This window comes from Purpureocillium takamizusanense, chromosome 2, assembly GCF_022605165.1.
Source record: "Purpureocillium takamizusanense chromosome 2, complete sequence".
NCBI classification, from domain to species: Eukaryota; Fungi; Ascomycota; class Sordariomycetes; order Hypocreales; family Ophiocordycipitaceae; genus Purpureocillium; species Purpureocillium takamizusanense.
Window position 1 is genome coordinate 2,841,833 of NC_063069.1, and position 16,137 is coordinate 2,857,969.

General features: G+C 59.6%; 5 protein-coding genes across 6 annotated transcripts; 2 read left to right on the plus strand and 3 right to left on the minus strand.

The window, feature by feature from the left end:
- Positions 1–213: 213 nt before the first annotated feature.
- On the minus strand, positions 214–2,271 carry JDV02_002670 (uncharacterized protein). Its single transcript, XM_047983719.1, has one exon. The coding sequence runs from the start codon at positions 1,945–1,947 to the stop codon at positions 535–537; it is 1,413 nt and encodes a 470-aa protein (XP_047839691.1). The 5' UTR covers positions 1,948–2,271; the 3' UTR covers positions 214–534.
- A 1,705-nt stretch (positions 2,272–3,976) lies between these two features.
- JDV02_002671 (uncharacterized protein) lies at positions 3,977–7,490 on the plus strand. The gene has a single exon (XM_047983720.1). It carries the CDS (start codon positions 4,156–4,158, stop codon positions 7,198–7,200), a length of 3,045 nt encoding a protein of 1,014 aa, XP_047839692.1. The 5' UTR covers positions 3,977–4,155; the 3' UTR covers positions 7,201–7,490.
- Positions 7,239–10,048, minus strand: TFB1 (RNA polymerase II transcription factor B subunit 1). Of its 2 annotated transcripts, XM_047983721.1 has the most exons (2): positions 9,453–10,048; positions 7,239–9,388 (listed from the first exon to the last, which is right to left on the minus strand). In XM_047983721.1, the coding sequence occupies exons 1-2, from the start codon at positions 9,589–9,591 to the stop codon at positions 7,590–7,592; spliced, it is 1,938 nt and encodes a 645-aa protein (XP_047839693.1). In that variant the 5' UTR covers positions 9,592–10,048; the 3' UTR covers positions 7,239–7,589. The 2 variants fall into 2 exon arrangements, with proteins under 2 accessions (XP_047839693.1, XP_047839694.1); XM_047983722.1 differs by having other exon boundaries at positions 7,350–10,048.
- Positions 10,049–10,586: 538 nt separating this feature from the next.
- Positions 10,587–14,386, plus strand: KGD1 (Oxoglutarate dehydrogenase (succinyl-transferring)). The gene is made up of 2 exons (XM_047983723.1): positions 10,587–13,475; positions 13,531–14,386. The coding sequence occupies exons 1-2, from the start codon at positions 10,871–10,873 to the stop codon at positions 14,073–14,075; spliced, it is 3,150 nt and encodes a 1,049-aa protein (XP_047839695.1). The 5' UTR covers positions 10,587–10,870; the 3' UTR covers positions 14,076–14,386.
- On the minus strand, positions 14,160–16,109 carry CIA1 (Cytosolic iron-sulfur protein assembly protein). Its single transcript, XM_047983724.1, has one exon. The coding sequence runs from the start codon at positions 15,916–15,918 to the stop codon at positions 14,476–14,478; it is 1,443 nt and encodes a 480-aa protein (XP_047839696.1). The 5' UTR covers positions 15,919–16,109; the 3' UTR covers positions 14,160–14,475.
- Between the last annotated feature and the right edge of the window lie 28 nt (positions 16,110–16,137).

Below are 16,137 nucleotides of genomic sequence, written 5' to 3' on the forward strand. Positions count from 1 at the left end.
TAACTAACTTAGCACCCCGTTCGTAATTAGACTGATATCAGAACCCTGCCGGGGGCGGCATCGGGGCCAGGTGCGTTATAGGGTGGGTGCTCTGCAGTCCGAAGATGACAATCAGAAAGTGACATGGCACGGTCGAGACAGATACTAGTCGCGGCACAATGGCCACGTACCTTGTCACTTCCAGTGAGGTGACTCGAATAATCGTAGACCCTTCCGCTTAGCCTGAAAACAGACGGGCGCTGAAGGTGTGTACCAACTATTTCGTAACGCTAGACCGTATGCCGCTGTGAAACTTCCCAACATCCCAAGTGTTCTCTCACGACCCGGGGTATTCTATGTAACCAATCTCTTCCACTGCTAACCCTCAAGAGCAATTCACACCCAAGCCGCTTCCCATTGCATGGATTGCCCATTTCGTGAGCCTATAGACAAGGCGCCACGATGCGGGTAGACACCCGTCCTGCGCTTCCGTCAAGGGTCGTAGTAGACTCTCTCAGCTGCGAGCGCTTGGGTCCTAGAGGACAGACGCACTGGCTACGACCCTTCTCCAAGTCCAGGCGCCAGGTTAACCTCGTCGGGAACTTCGGTCACGGTCCTAGCGCGCACTGCTCTTCCCTGATCGTCGACCCAGGTAAGCGCCCTGGTTTCGGCTTCCTGCTGAGCATCCCAGTAATTCCCGCCAGGCGTCTGGGATATCCACCGCGGGTTACCCAAGATGATGCGAGCGACCTTGAGCTCATCCTCCTCACGGATGGCATCTTGTGGCATCTTGAGGAGATGGCTCCATTTCGGGCCCAGATGGTCCAGCAGATCGTGGAGCGAACGGTTCCCGATGCCCTTGAGCCACCAAACTGCGCTCATAAGCTTGAGAAAGGGGACATAGTGAGCAACGATCACAAGAGCTCGTGGTAGCATGTTCTGCACGCAGTCCACGAACTGTTGAGGCAGAAACGTCAGCCAGGTAATGATGCGCAACCTCATGACTGCGCCGAAGCCGCCTAAGCGTAGATTCTGAAAGAGCGAGCCCAGGAACTCGAGAACTTTGTAGTATATCCGAATATGCTGGTGCTCCGGATCGCCTTCCTTGATGGCTTCCAGCATGGTGAGGAGGTGGGCTGGAATATCGGCGGCCGACAGGCCAAGGTCTATCTGGGGCCTGTAGAATAGAGGCTCGAGACCGCTTGCTTGGACCTCTTCGGGACCTATGTGGTCGATCAAGAGCCCGATGCCTCTCCAAACAACCATCCAGTTGACGATGTAGCACTTGGGGCCGTACAAGTCTCGGAAGTTTTCCGAAGCGAGTGCCGTGAGGAGCAGGGCGTTGGCGAGCATGGCGCATCGGTCCTTGCCATTTGGAGATGTTATAACGTGCCGATAGCCTTCGAATGCGCGAGCCCTGTACGCAATGGCCCTTTGCTGATTGTGGTCCAAGAGGAGTGTCTGCTGGTGAAGGCTAGCCAGGCCGAGCAGGGTATCCATGAGGAAAGGCGAACCGAAGGCGTACTGCACCACGGTGGTCCTCATAATATCCTCGATGGGTCTCCAGTCGCCGCCCTCGATGGTGAAGGATGAGCAGGTGTTTGTGGTGTAATACCAGAGAAACCTCATGGCAGTCTCGTCGAAATCAGGGGGGAGAAACTGCGGCTCGATGATGATGGACGGAGCAGCAGCAGCGCGTACTAGGGAGGCGGAAGACGAGGACGAGGCCGAGCCAGATGGCGACGAGGCTGAGCCCGAGTCTGGGGGAGTTGCGTAAACGCATTCTTGATTGCGTAGCCTGCAGTTCCTGCAGATGGGGCGATGCTCATCGCACTTGACCTTGCGGGCCTTGCACGTGAGGCAGCCCTTGCGAGACTTTCTGTGAGGTCGTTTGGCATGGTAGGGCTTCTCAGGCGGCTGGTCGTCGTCCGACGGCAGCACAGGAGGCTGTCCGAGCGGTGGCTCCATGGAGCGGGGATCTGTTGTCACCGGCAGAGGAACTGGTTGGTGGCGGTGTGGTTCATGCACGAGGGCATGCGTATGAGACGATACAGGCAGTTGCGGCCTGTCGTGGAACGCAGGTGGATGAAACGGCGTGCGCTGGGTGGGTTGAGGATGCTTCGTCCGCGCGGCCGCTCGCTTTTTTTTACGAGATTCTGGATCCAACAGCGTCTAGGATACCGTCGACGGGCTGACCAGATGGGCAACGAGCACAGGAGGGGGACGGTCGGTCGGGTAAGAAAGTGAAGAAAGTAGTAAAGGTAGAGTGAGCAGGTCCAGACAATATATGAAATGGCCGGATGGGAGATGCATTGGAGGATAAGTTTGAATTGGAGCTGTCGCGCGCTAAGAGAAGGAAGGGCTGGGCTGGCGGCGGAAGTTACGACCCGCGAGCGAATCCTACACCAGTAATATCTTGGACATAAGTTAGTACGTGTTCTACAAGGCGAGTGCAGCAGCATCGAAAAATGGCAGGCGCCTTGACCGCTGAGTGTTGCATATCTTGACGGGCCAAAACTCTCTCGTGTCTACAGTATACAGTTGTACGGACTCGTTCTCTTCATGCTCCGTCCGTATTCAAGACGCAGGCAGATGCGAGCTCGAGGCCGCGCAATACTTCGTACACCTTATTAGCAATGACATGCATCGCGGCCGCCACAACAACAGAGGATGGACGTGTCGGGCTCATAAACCAACGCTGTGCTCGGTCACGCCCATGCGGGCCTGCATCATTACAGCAGCGCCCTGTCGGGCTCTGAGGGCCGACATTGGGGGGGGGGGGGGCAATTGTGCGATCGCGGTCCCGTCAAGGTTGGGCGACGACAGCCATGCGGCAGCACCAAGAACCCCGACGGGGAAATTCAATGCCACCGCCACGGCGCGACAGCCGCGCCATTGGACAATGGTGGGCTGAATCGATGACGCCTCGTCGACGATGTTGGGCTGACACATGATAGACTGACGGCTGACGGCGGACTCTGCGGGGCGAGGGCGCGGCGCGGCGCACGAGAACCAGGGATTGATCTCGCAGTGTCTCACTGGTGCCCGGGCCAGGGGACGTAGGGAGGGCTTGCGGCAGTGACGAACGCCGACACGCGTCCGCGGGTGCTTGCCGTCGAGCTTGCCCGTTTTCAGGGTAGCACTTCGTACGAAACACAGCACCAGTTTAAGCATGGCTCCGTTGAGGAGGTCATCACGGCCCGCCACACATGCTCGCGCTTATCGGCTAAAATCTCCAGTCCGGCTTGGTAAACATTGCGTAGAGCAAGACAAAGCAATGAGAAATTGGCTTCTGGCCGCCATCGCGACGGCCGCTCCGAGGTAGGCCGGCATGTAGGCAGGTTGCGCACAGCCCCCGTCGATGTCGAATGGAGGAGCTCCATCATCAGAGGAAAGGATTCTTCCTTGGCGTACTAAGGTTGGCGTCGGTGGAAGCGGAGCCCTGAGCACTCTTGTCCCAGTGGGTCGCTCCAGTGGCACCGCCAGCGAGAGCCGCCGCTGGCTGAAGATGGAAGGCCGTTGCAACGGTTCATAGGTAGGTACTTATTGGCGCCCTTCCCATCCGTGGCGTTGACGGCACGCTTCCAGAATAAGATAGTACCTGTAAGGCAACGTTGGCACCCAAGGTTTAAAACTTCCATACCTTGCCTGAGGTAGGTATACAGTACCTACATACCTGCCGCCTCAGAGCCGCGTGCTGCTGACGGCCAGGCGCCCACAGTCAGGTAGGACAGTGGAGCACTGAAGCGATTGCCTACCCCATGTACCAGTCCAACCTGGTTGACAATAGCAGCCGGAGGTGTCCAGAGGTTAACTTACAGCCTACTAACCTACCTAGGTGTAGATAGAGCCCCCGGTCCAGGGCCGCCACTATAGCGCTGATGGTACCCGCCTAAGTACCAATCCTTCAAGGTTCCAATTAGTACTGTAGCCCAGCCAGCCAGCGAGCCGCCCTGTTGGTACCTTAGTAGCCTCCAGCGCTCCACTGCCGGCCCACCACGGCGCCGAGCCGCCGAACCGCCATGTGGTGGATCATTCCATGTCGTGCCATCGATTCGGAAACTTCATGTTCACCCCATCTGACGCAGCACGACGACATCAGCACCGGCTGCGCACCGCTCACCTCCCCCCCTTCAACGCAACTCCTGCGCCGGTGCCCATCGCCGAGCCGTCCGGATGCACGCTCCCGTGGCCCGCCGAGCGTTTCCTACGGTCGCATTCGCCGCCAGAGCCCCTGCCCCGCGATCCCTCCATACCTCGCCTCCAGCTCGCAATGCCGCCCCTGGTTCCGACGGCAAGCCCGCCGACGACTCCGTGACGGAGCACGACGGCGATGTCGAGGAGCAGACCGGTGCCGGGACGTCCGGCGGGCGGACCAGGAGCCATGCCGCGGGTCCCTCGAGGACGCGCCAGGCACGGAGGCGCGTCGCCTCGGCCTTGCCGCCCGTTAAGCTGCCGCCCAGTTTCCTCGACAACAACGTCTCCGTCTTTGCCCCCGGTATCCAGCCCCGGCTGCCGGCCGCCATTTCGGAGGATTCTAGGCACGAAAAGATCTCACGCCTCTTCCACGACCAGAACCCCGGCTCCCAACAGGCGCACCAGGCTCTCGAGTCTTATTTTGAAACGGCTCTGAACAACCTCTTAGTCAAGCACACTGAGCTTGCTGTTGACCTTGAGATGTCCTCTAGCGACGTCGCCGATGTCTCCTGGAACTCGCCCGACAAGATTGAGAGGGTTGTGCGCCTCTGGGATATGATACTTGACTCTGCATGGCACCTCACCGACGCTCTATATCCCGCGCGACAAGCCGAATACATCTACAAGACGCGACCTTTCTGGTGGTGGCACATCTACAAGGACCTCGACCCGCGAACCCATCGCTTTCGCGACCAGTTTCTGTCCCTAGCGCTGTCTCTCGACAATCATCTCCATCATGCCGAGCGCCTCGAGAAGCCCCTCGCCCACGCTGTCGCCGATTTCCCCATCGACACCCTAGTCGCGATGCAAAAGGCCATTGGACGCGAGCTCAATGCTTCATCGCCGTCCAACTTCGATCCCAAGACGGGTAAACGACCCATTACAATTTTGTCCCTGTCTGGTTACGGTGGGAAAGCCGTGGCCGAGTCGATAGGAGAACACCTTGCTCTGTGGAACGAGGCCGACCTTATCCGCCTTGATGCTCATGACCTATCGGCTCTGGTTGGCGAGTACCTGGGCCAGAACTGGGCGTACTCGCGTGGTTCAATATCCATGCTCGGGTTCCGAGCTGCTGAACTGAATGGCAAATTGGCCGCGGACCCAGAGTCTTTGAGGCGACATCAAGACGATGACGATGGCGACGGCGAGTCTGGAATTCTGGGCATACGGACTGAGACCGGGACACTGGCAGATGAGCTGCAAAATATTCGGAAGGGTGGGTACGACGGCTTCAGCAAATGGGAGAGTCTCAAGATCGACAAGATTTTGGACCACATCATCCGTTCAGCCTCGCTCAAGACGCAATCCGCACAGCCTCGACCAGTCCTTTTGCAAATCCACGATGTCGTTGAGCTGAGCATGACTTTGGAAGGCTCCTTACTGCTAGGCAAGTTGAGGGCATTGGTTGACGGTGCCTGGCAGCAGGGCTTGAGGATTGCCGTCTTGGGCACATCATCATGCGAAGAGCCGTCTGATGAATATCAAGGCGCTATCGCGGACCTTGCCGTCGGAGACTTGATCATCACCCGCCACATTCAGCCAGACCGCGCCGACAGACACATGGCCAAGAGCCAACAACGACCCACCTTCAACCTGCAACAGGCAGACTACTTTGCCGAGAACGTACATAACATCAACAGGATGCTCAGAAGCATGGACCCGGACGCAGCGCAGCAACTCCTCGATCCGTCCAGTGACAGTCTGCGAGCCTACTTATTGTCGGCCAACCCGCGCTTCTCTGTTCTGCGCGAGTCCATCCTCCCCGTCCCCGAGATTTATCACCTTGCATGTGCATTCAAAGCCCTCGAACAGAACCGTCAAGGCGGTGGGACGGCTGGCTTTCTTGAGCGGTTAACAATGGGTCCCTTGCGGCAAAGACCTGGACAGCCCTTCCTGGACGAGGAACGGCCGGAAGAAGGCGGCGAAGCAGGCGACACAACCAAATCCACGGAAGAGAGCAAAGTAGACGCGCGAGCGCCCATGAAACTCAACGAGTACGAGAAGAGGATAGTTGTAGGTCATATCCATCGGGAAAACCTCCGAACGACCTTCGATGATGTTCACGTCCCCCCGGAGACAATATCGGCGCTGAAGCTGCTCACCTCATTGGCGCTCGTCCGGCCGGACGCCTTTTCCTATGGCGTCCTTGCTCAGGACAAGATCTCGGGCTGCCTTCTCTACGGCCCTCCCGGCACGGGCAAGACGATGCTCGCTAAGGCGGTGGCGAAGGAGAGCGGGGCCAACATGCTCGAGATCAGCGGCGCTACCATCAACGACAAGTGGGTTGGTGAAAGCGAGAAGCTGATCCGCGCAGTCTTTACCTTGGCAAAGCGGCTGTCGCCATGTGTTGTCTTCATTGATGAGGCGGATTCGCTGCTTGCAAATCGCAGCATGTTCAGCAGCCGGCCGTCTCATCGTGAACATATTAACCAATTCCTCAAGGAATGGGACGGCATGGAAGAGACCAAAGCCTTCATCATGGTGGCGACCAACAGGCCGTTCGACTTGGATGACGCCGTGTTGCGGCGACTCCCACGCAAGATTCTGGTCGACCTCCCGCTCAAGGACGACCGCGCGGCCATTCTCAGGCTGCTGCTCAAGGGCGAGACCCTGGACGGCTCCGTCTCGCTCGAAGACTACGCCGCGAGGACGCCGCACTACTCGGGATCGGACCTGAAGAACGTTTGCGTTGCCGCGGCCATGGCCGCCGTCGAGGAGGAGAACGAGGCCGCTGCCAAGCACACTGGGCCCGAGCCCTTCCAGTACCCGCAACGCCGCGTGCTGCGCAGCGACCACTTCGATAAGGCGCTCAGGCAGATACCGGCCAGTATCAGCGAGGACATGGTGTCGCTGAAGCTGATTCGCAAGTTTGACGAAGAGTACGGAAACCGCAGGAAGGGCGCCAAGAAGAAGACCATGGGCTTTGGTATCCTCGACGACAAACAGCACGCCAGCGCGGCTGAGACGAGGATCCGCCAGCATGGCGGCAGCGGCGATGGCAGCGGCAGCGGCAGCAGCCTGTGAGTTGTATGCATGTACATGGTACCCTTTCCCTTCTTCTATTGGCATGACTGGCGCAAAGGGGAAAAGGTTCCAAGCACTGGGACCATGTTAGAAAGGCGGCGTGGGAAATCATCTCGTCGTATTGCACATCATATTCGTGGGGGCATTTACGGTTTCATATGTTGTATTTAGTAGTACATATTTTTTCCCCTTCTTTCCAAAACGCGACACGCTTGAACCGTGTAGCAGCATCTTATTTTTAATCGTGGTGTTACGCCCGTCAAACAAAGAGAGTATCGCAAAGTCCAGGGCTGGTTTGCTCAATCCTTGGCGGCAGGGCCATACGTTAATACTATCGTGGTTAGGGGTCCATTGAAACTGTACCCCACGTACGGGCCGGGGATCTCTTTTCATTCCGTCGAGATCTGAATGCCCTCGGCGGCAAGGGCCCTCGAGTAGTCCCCTTGCGCCTTGTCCAAGGCGTCTAGCGCGGGCTTCATCATCTTGAGCACGGCATCGCGCCCACCGCCCACCATGTCCGATTTCCACCGAATCTTCTTCCCGGTCCGCTCGAAATGGTCGCGGATCTCCTGCTTGCGCCTCCGGATGACGGCCTCCCTCTCCGTCTCTGCCTCGTCCGCCACGGCGGCGATGCGCGCGGCAGAGCGCTTCAGGGATTCGGCCAGGTACTGCAGCTCGGCGGCCCGGTCCGGGTCTCCCGAGAGGAAGGCGGTCCAAAACTGGTGCAGGAACTCGATGCTCGTAGCGTGCGTAAGGGCACACTTGTCCACCATCCCGGTGGATAGGCCCATCGGAGACGTTGCGTCACTGGCGTGCCCATACTTCTGAGCTCGCTGCTGGAGAATGCCCGACATGACCTCCTTCTCGGCAGCCTTGACGGCCGCACGCGAACCGACTTGAGACCGTTTCCGCTCCTCGTCATCGCTGTCACTTTCGTCGTCGAACTCAACAGTCGCAAGGAGACCACTATGATCAGCCGTGCCGTTGACGTCGAAGGCTCGAAGGTTTGATCTCATGCGGGACAGCACCTCGGCCGGAACCTGCGCCGAAAAGATGCGCTCATTCGTCGACGGCGCTGAGTCCTGCTTGTTGAAGAATTTGTTCTGCTCTTGCACGTTGAGCATGATGCGGTGCTCTTGGGTGTCACCCCGAAGATCTCGCAGCGACAGCTCATGGTACGTGCTTTGGTTATCGTCAACGGTAGGATCAGATGGCGCAACGTTGGCCATGATTTTCTCGCTGAGGCTGTTAAGAGTCTTGACGATGGGGATGTTGCTCCTCGGCCGCATCTCGACGTCCTTGGCATTCCCGGACCGGAAACCGCCTTGGTTCTCCTCGTTCGCTTCAATGTCGATGATGTGTGGCACGCTCTGCGCCATGATCTTACTCTGGAAGCCTTCCGTGTTTTCGCTCACGTCGTACTTGTCGAAGAGCGAATCGGGACGGTCATTATCGGTCACACGCTCTCCTCTTAACTTCTTCGAGAGCCGGCTAAGGAAGAAGCGTGACCAAAACTCGGCCTCGGAGAGCTTGGGAACATTCTCATTGTAGATTCGCTTCACCAGGGGATGCTGTGCGAAGATCATCTGGACCTGTTCGACACTGATGTTGAGCTTGAGCTCTCCATCGACGGTGCGCGGCTTAACCGTGGAAAGCACGTTGTAAGCGCCCCGTTTCTGATTGATCTCAATCGCATGTGCCCTCAAGAGGTTCGTCCGTGTGGACCAGAACTGTGAGTTGAAGGCGGCTCCGGATATAGACTCCGGCTTGGCCGCCATGGCCTCCATGTACGTCTGATATAGGGCTCGGTCCTTCTTCATGAGCGACTGCTGAAGCTCAATGTCGACTTTGAGCTGGCTGTCATCAAACCATCGGGTCGAGGACGGCTGCGCGTTGACCGCGCTGGCGAAGGCCATAGAGGCGGAGGCGCTGCCGCTGCCGTTGGTGACAGGAGTCGACGAGCCCGCGCCGGACGGTGTCCCGGTAGCGGTCGGCCGCGGGATGCTGGCATCATTTGCACGAAGGTCTGCCAACAGGCGGGAAAGCACGTCCTTGATTGACTTGGCTTCCGTCTTTGCCTCGGAGGTGTTGAAGTGAAATAAATACGTGACAGGGTCGCCTCCGCTCTCCGACTTCTCGAATATCTTGAGCATCACCTTGGCTGCGCTGTCCGGGGTCTGCTGCAGGTCTGAGAGTGGCGGGACCAGGTTAGCGGCTGTTCATGACCAGTCTGTGACAGAGAGGCAACCAACTCGTTATACTAGCGACGGGCAGAGAGACCGTTGGAGGCCCTCCTGAGTTGGGTGTCCATGTGACCGTTTGGTTGTCGCCAGACAAGGTCAGGATGCCGTCCTTTTTCTTATACAGCGTGCGACCGGCAGGAATCGCCATGATTGCGACGCCGAAAAGGAAAAAGAAGGACGCGGAATTGTCTCTTGTTTTCTACTGCCGCACATTTGTTGCGCTCATCGCAGCAGCTCGCCGCCTCCAGTTGTCACCACGCGCCCGCACGCGAGGTTCGACACGCGGTCGTCTTTCCCATGTATCTCGGACACGTTGAGACGCTGATGGGTGTTGAAGAGAGGGGATGACCAAACGTTGCCGACGATAGCTGCTGCCTTCGGTGGCCGCCCTCGCTGGCAAAGGCGGAGGCAGTGGCGAGAGTGACGAGTCTGTGGTTGATGACGAGGAAGTGAGGCGTCAAAAGTGTCTGCGATGACACCAAAGTCCCACCCAATATGGAAGCTTGGTCTTCTTGGCCAGCACGGCTCAGTACGTAAAGGGTACGTATTTCAACACGGTTCGAAAATCAAAAGTATGTAAAAAAAAAAAGGTACGTACTGGCCGGCCCAGTGAGTGCGGCTGGTGCAGCCATCCAGTGTGGCGTCGCGCATTTATCAGCGCAGCATGTGGCGTCGGCAATGCAGCGGCACAGCACACCGGTGAATTCCCCCTACCCAACCCGTACCGTACGAATTGGCAGGCGTTGGACGGTCTGCGATCGCGTGCCGTGGGGCAGGTGGCAGCCGACGGGCGCAATACAAACAGGCGGCGGCCGCCCCCACCGTGTCACGCGCACTGTCGCAGGCACTCCCTGGCGCCCCCTGCGCCGGTGCGCTGGAATTGGGCAGTGGAGGGCCCAACAACTGGAAGGGCGCTGGGAGTGGCGCCGGGACCTCGCTGGCTTGGCTCGGCGCGCGTGAGTGGCCGCCGGGACCCTGTGACCTGCCCCCCTGGCCCCCCCCCCTGCGGCCCTTCTGTGGCCTCTCCCAGACGCTCCTGTGGCCCGGGGCGCCCGAGGGGGTTCCAGTGGAGTCGGGTGTGTTTGGTTCGCTGGCCCGGTGAGAGGGAGCCTGGGCCGGGGCGGCAGGATTTGCCGTCATACACGAACTTTTCCGCCTCTTACTGGTCCGACCGGCTCGCATTAACACCTCGCCAGCCGAGTCATCCATCTACGTATCTGCCTCTCTCCTCCTCCCTCTTCTCCTCGCAGAAGAAAGACAGCCAAGACTTACTCCGCCATTCATTTGTGCGATCTGTGCGATCCCCCCCGACAGCTGTGGGATGTGTCGTCTTTCCGAGCTGTGACCTTTTCCGCCTTCCTGTTTCCATATCCCTCACCGTCACCGAAAGCTCCATCCCTCAACTCCTCGCCACGAAATCCCTCGTCATGTTGAGGAATTCGCTCTGCAGGGCCAGCTCCCAGCTGCTCCGCGGCGCCAGATGCCCGGCCGCCTCGTCAAAACGCGCCCTCGCGACCACCTCGGCCAGCACTTCGTCATGGAAGCTCGCCGCCGCCCGCAGGCCCTTGGCCGTCTGCGCCGCCCGCTCCTACGCGACGAGCGCGACGCATTCGCCTCCCGACCCCAGCGACAACTTCCTCTCTGGCAGCACTGCCAACTACATTGACGAGATGTACATGGAGTGGAAGCAAGACCCCAAGAGCGTCCATGTCTCGTGGCAGGTCTACTTCAAGAACATGGAGAGTGGCGATATGCCCATCTCGCAGGCCTTCCAGCCGCCCCCGAACCTGGTCCCCAACATGACCGGCGGCGTCCCCCGTCTCGGTGGCGGCCTGGCCCTCGAGGATGGCTCCGATGTCACCAACCATCTCAAGGTTCAGCTGCTCGTACGCGCTTACCAGGCCCGCGGTCACCACAAGGCCAACATCGACCCTCTCGGCATCCGCAACACTGCCGCTGGCTTCGGCAACATCAAGCCCAAGGAGTTGACTCTGGAGCACTACGGCTTCAGCGAGAAGGACCTCGATACCGAGTACACCCTCGGCCCGGGCATCCTGCCGCGCTTCAAGAAGGACGGCCGCGAGAAGATGACGCTGCGCGAGATCGTTGCCGCCTGCGAGAAGATTTACGCAGGTGCCTACGGTGTCGAGTTCATTCATATCCCTGACCGCGAAAAGTGCGACTGGCTGCGCGAGCGCCTCGAGGTGCCCCAGCCCTTCAAGTACTCTATCGACGAGAAGCGCCGTATTCTTGACCGCCTCATTTGGAGCTCCAGCTTCGAGTCTTTCCTCGCAACAAAATACCCCAACGACAAGCGTTTCGGTCTCGAGGGCTGCGAGACCCTGGTTCCCGGCATGAAGGCCCTCATCGACCGCAGTGTCGACTACGGTGTCAAGGACATTGTCATCGGCATGCCCCATCGTGGTCGCCTCAACGTCCTCTCCAACGTCGTGCGCAAGCCCAATGAGTCGATCTTCTCCGAATTCGCCGGCACCGGGGGCGCCGAGGATGAGGGTTCTGGTGACGTGAAGTACCATTTGGGCATGAACTTCGAGCGCCCGACGCCCTCGGGCAAGCGTGTGCAGCTGTCTCTTGTCGCCAACCCGTCGCATTTGGAGGCCGAGGACCCGGTCGTGCTCGGCAAGACCCGTGCCATTCAGCATTACAACAACGACGAGAAGACGCACCGCACCGCTATGAGCGTTCTGCTCCACGGTGACGCTGCCTTCGCTGCTCAGGGTGTCGTCTACGAATGTCTTGGATTCCACTCTCTCCCTGCCTTCTCCACGGGCGGCACCATCCACCTTGTTGTCAACAACCAGATCGGCTTCACCACTGACCCTCGCTTCGCTCGCTCCACGGCGTACTGCACGGACATTGCCAAGGCCATTGACGCGCCCGTTTTCCACGTCAATGCCGATGATGTCGAAGCTGTCAACTTTGTCTGCCAGCTCGCTGCTGATTGGCGCGCCGAGTTCCAGCACGATGTCGTCATTGACCTCATTTGCTACCGCAAGCACGGCCACAATGAGACGGACCAGCCGTCGTTCACACAGCCGCTCATGTACAAGCGCATCAATTCCAAGGACCCGCAGATCGATGTCTACGTCAACAAGCTGCTCCAGGATGGCACCTTCACCAAGGAGGATATTGAGGAGCACAAGCAGTGGGTCTGGGGCATGTTGGAGGAGAGCTTCGACAAGTCCAAGGACTACCAGCCCACATCCAAGGAGTGGACCACGTCGGCCTGGAACGGCTTCAAGTCCCCCAAGGAGCTTGCCACGGAGGTCCTTCCGCACAACTCCACGGCTGTCGACCAGAAGACGCTGGAGCACGTGGGTGAGGTCATTGGGTCCGCTCCCGAGGGCTTCCACATCCATCGCAACCTGAAGCGTATCCTCAACAACCGCACCAAGTCGGTTGTCGAGGGAAAGAACATTGACTTCCCCACCGCCGAGGCCCTCGCTTTCGGCACCCTGGTTACTGAGGGCTACCACGTTCGTGTCTCCGGCCAGGACGTCGAGCGTGGCACCTTTTCCCAGCGCCACGCTGTCTTCCACGATCAGGAGACTGAGGAGACGTACACCCCACTGCAGCACATTAGCAAAGATCAGGGCAAGTTTGTCATCTCCAACTCTTCCCTGAGCGAGTTCGGCGCCCTCGGCTTCGAGTATGGTTACTCGCTGTCGTCTCCCAACGCCCTTGTCATGTGGGAGGCCCAGTTTGGTGACTTCGCCAACAACGCGCAGTGCATCATTGACCAGTTCATTGCCTCGGGCGAGGTCAAGTGGATGCAGCGAACGGGCCTCGTCATGTCGCTGCCTCACGGCTACGACGGCCAGGGCCCGGAGCACTCCTCGGGTCGACTGGAGCGGTACCTGCAGCTCTGCAACGAGGATCCGCGCGTGTTCCCGTCCCCCGAGAAGCTTGCCCGCCAGCACCAGGACTGCAACATGCAGATTGCCTACATGACCACCCCTGCCAACTTGTTCCACGTGCTGCGCCGACAGATGCAGCGTCAGTTCCGAAAGCGTAAGTTGTCTTCATCCTCATACGTGTCGGCGTTTAGCTAACCATGTGCTCACAGCTCTCATCATCTTCTTCTCAAAATCTCTCCTCCGTCACCCTCTATCCCGCTCCAGCATTGAGGAGTTCAATGGGGAGAACGCTGCCTTCCAGTGGATTATCCCTGATCCCGAGCACGAGACAGGCGCCATCAAGCCGCCCGAGGAGATTGAGCGAGTCATCCTCTGCAGTGGACAGGTCTGGGCGGCCCTGCACAAGCACCGCGCCGACAACAAGATCGACAATGTCGCCTTCACCCGCATCGAGCAGCTGAACCCCTTCCCTTGGCAACAGCTCAAGGAGAACCTCGACATGTACCCCAACGCCAAGACCATTGTCTGGTGCCAGGAAGAGCCTCTCAACGCGGGTGCCTGGAGCTTCACGCAGCCGCGCATTGAGACGCTGCTGAACCAGACCAAGTACCACGACCGCAAGCATGTCATGTATGCCGGCCGCAACCCCAGCGCGTCGGTCGCCACGGGCATGAAGCGCGTCCACCAGGGTGAGGAGCAGGATTTCTTGCAGATGGCTTTCACCGTCAAGCAGGACAAGCTCAAGGGCGAGTAGACGAACCGTCGACCTTGCGCGCGCACAGCGTTTGCGAGCTGCATCAGATAGACAGTCACGCGGGGGGAAGTTGATGAGAAGATGGCCACAGTCAAATTCTATTAGAGGGCGGCTCGGCCGGATCTGGGCTGATTGTGGAAAGCTCTTTTGTAGCACAAGTGTATCATAACCTCTCGTGAGGGCAATCCGTAGTATCTGTACCCTTTGTTCCCCATAGCGAGGTTTAGGTACGGTAAAAGGTATATCTGGGATTATAATGTGCTTTAGAAACAGCGAAGTATTGTTTCAGCCGTGTGGCAGGCAACGTCTCCAAATCGAGGCGCTCCATGTTCTCATTGTGCCCGACTATGTGCCGAACAAGATTGTGCCCATTGATTTGTCCATGTGCTAATCGCCGCCCTCAAGCTGTCTGTATCCTAACTTCCCAAGGGCGCACCACGCCGTCGTCTCCCGTCGTCACCAACATCTCCTCCTCGCCCCTTCGCGAGGAGCCCGCATCGTACCGCCGGCACCAAGTGACGTGGTTGACCTCGTACGGACCGTGGGCGCCTGGCTGCGTCGCCAGCAGCTCCCAGGACGTGGTCGAAGGGCCGCCGCTCGCCTCCTGCCCGTTGGCTACCGGCAGCTGGCCGTCGTTCTGGTTCGATTCCGCCGATCCTTCTTCCTCCACCTCCTTGTACAGCGCGACAATGCCGTCGCTGCCCGTACTGGCGACGAGGCCGGACTCGCCGCTCCATGCCACGGAGTAAATATCCCTGCCGTGGGCTTTGGGCAGGACGGCCGTGCAGGTCCATTCCTCGCGCAGCGACCTCCTCATCGTGTTGGGGATGCCGCCGAGCGCGTTCCGGCCGCCGCCGCCGCCACCATTACCATCCTCTTCCTCGTCATCGTCGTCCTTGAGCGTCCAGATGCGGATCGTGCCGTCGGCCGAGTGGCTCAGCAGGCGGGGGAACCGGTCGTGGCTGGGCCGCGGCTCCCACTGGACGCCCCAGACGGTGCCGTCGTGGCCCTCGAGCACCGCGACGCACACCCACTCGCCGTCGCCGTCCTCGCGCCAGACGCGCAGCGTGTTGTCGTAGCTCGCGCTGGCGAGCACGTCCGGGCTGAAGCGGCGGCGCGCGTTGCGCCCGGGCACGTCGGGGCACCACGCCACGGCCTTGACGTCACCCTCGTGCTCGTTGAGCACCGCGACCGTCTCCCACTCGTCGTCGTCGTCTGACGTGCCAATATCCTCCCATATCCAGACCGACTTGTCGCGCGAGCACGTCGCCAGGTAGGCGCCTGAGGGGGAGAAGGCGCACGACTTGATCTCCGAATCGTGGCCCTCGAGGACGAGTGTGAACTCCCAATCCTTTCCGTCAGCGCCACGGTCGCTATCATCGTCGTCATCGCCGCCGCCACCGACATAATGGTCTGGCTCATCGCCGGCCAACGCAGCAGCAGCAGCAACACTGGCCGCGCCGCGGGCCGTCACCTCCGTCTCGAGCGCTGTGCCGCTGCCGTCAGCCTCGCCCGCCGTATCGCCGTCCCAGCGCCATAGTCCCGCGGTGGAGTCGAAGCTTCCCGTGACGAGGCAAAGCTTGTGCGGCGGCAGGCCGGGCTTCCAGGCGACGGAGCGGACGGACCGGGTGTGGCCGCCGGTGAGGGAGCTGTGGGAGGAGAGGGTGGCGAGGGAGAAGACGGTGGCGCTCTTGGAATGTGCGGTCGCTAGGAGCGGCAGCGTCGGGTGCGGTACCGAAGCCCAGGCGCGCTCGTGGAGGTCGGGCTGGAAAGGCCGGAGCGGGAGGATCTTGACGCTCGGCGTCGAGGACGGTCGCGGCTCCGAAGGCGGCGGTGCGGCCATTGCGTGTGGCTGTAGCGCCTCGTGAGCGTCTCCTCGCGTGGCCAGCGAAGGGCAGGACACGAGAGAGACGGTGGACAGGGGAGATCAAGTCGGACACGAGAGCCTGAGAGCGACTTCGGCTGGTGTTTTGGTGGCCGTGAGGGCTAAGCAAGATCAAGAGTTGCGTGCGATGATGTCGATAAATTATTTAGTGGGAGGGATGGTGGTAACATTAGTGCC

Excerpts from the sequence above, each read along its gene's own strand:
- JDV02_002670 (XM_047983719.1), bottom strand. The coding sequence starts at position 1,947 with ATGGAGCCACCGCTCGGACAGCCTCCTGTGCTGCCGTCGGACGACGAC.
- KGD1 (XM_047983723.1), top strand. The coding sequence starts at position 10,871 with ATGTTGAGGAATTCGCTCTGCAGGGCCAGCTCCCAGCTGCTCCGCGGC. Across the intron at positions 13,476-13,530 it reads GCAGCGTCAGTTCCGAAAGC|CTCTCATCATCTTCTTCTCA; the intron begins GTAAGTTGTCTT and ends ATGTGCTCACAG.
- JDV02_002671 (XM_047983720.1), top strand. The coding sequence starts at position 4,156 with ATGCACGCTCCCGTGGCCCGCCGAGCGTTTCCTACGGTCGCATTCGCC.
- TFB1 (XM_047983721.1), bottom strand. The coding sequence starts at position 9,591 with ATGGCGATTCCTGCCGGTCGCACGCTGTATAAGAAAAAGGACGGCATC. Across the intron at positions 9,389-9,452 it reads GCCCGTCGCTAGTATAACGA|ACCTGCAGCAGACCCCGGAC; the intron begins GTTGGTTGCCTC and ends CGCCACTCTCAG.
- CIA1 (XM_047983724.1), bottom strand. The coding sequence starts at position 15,918 with ATGGCCGCACCGCCGCCTTCGGAGCCGCGACCGTCCTCGACGCCGAGC.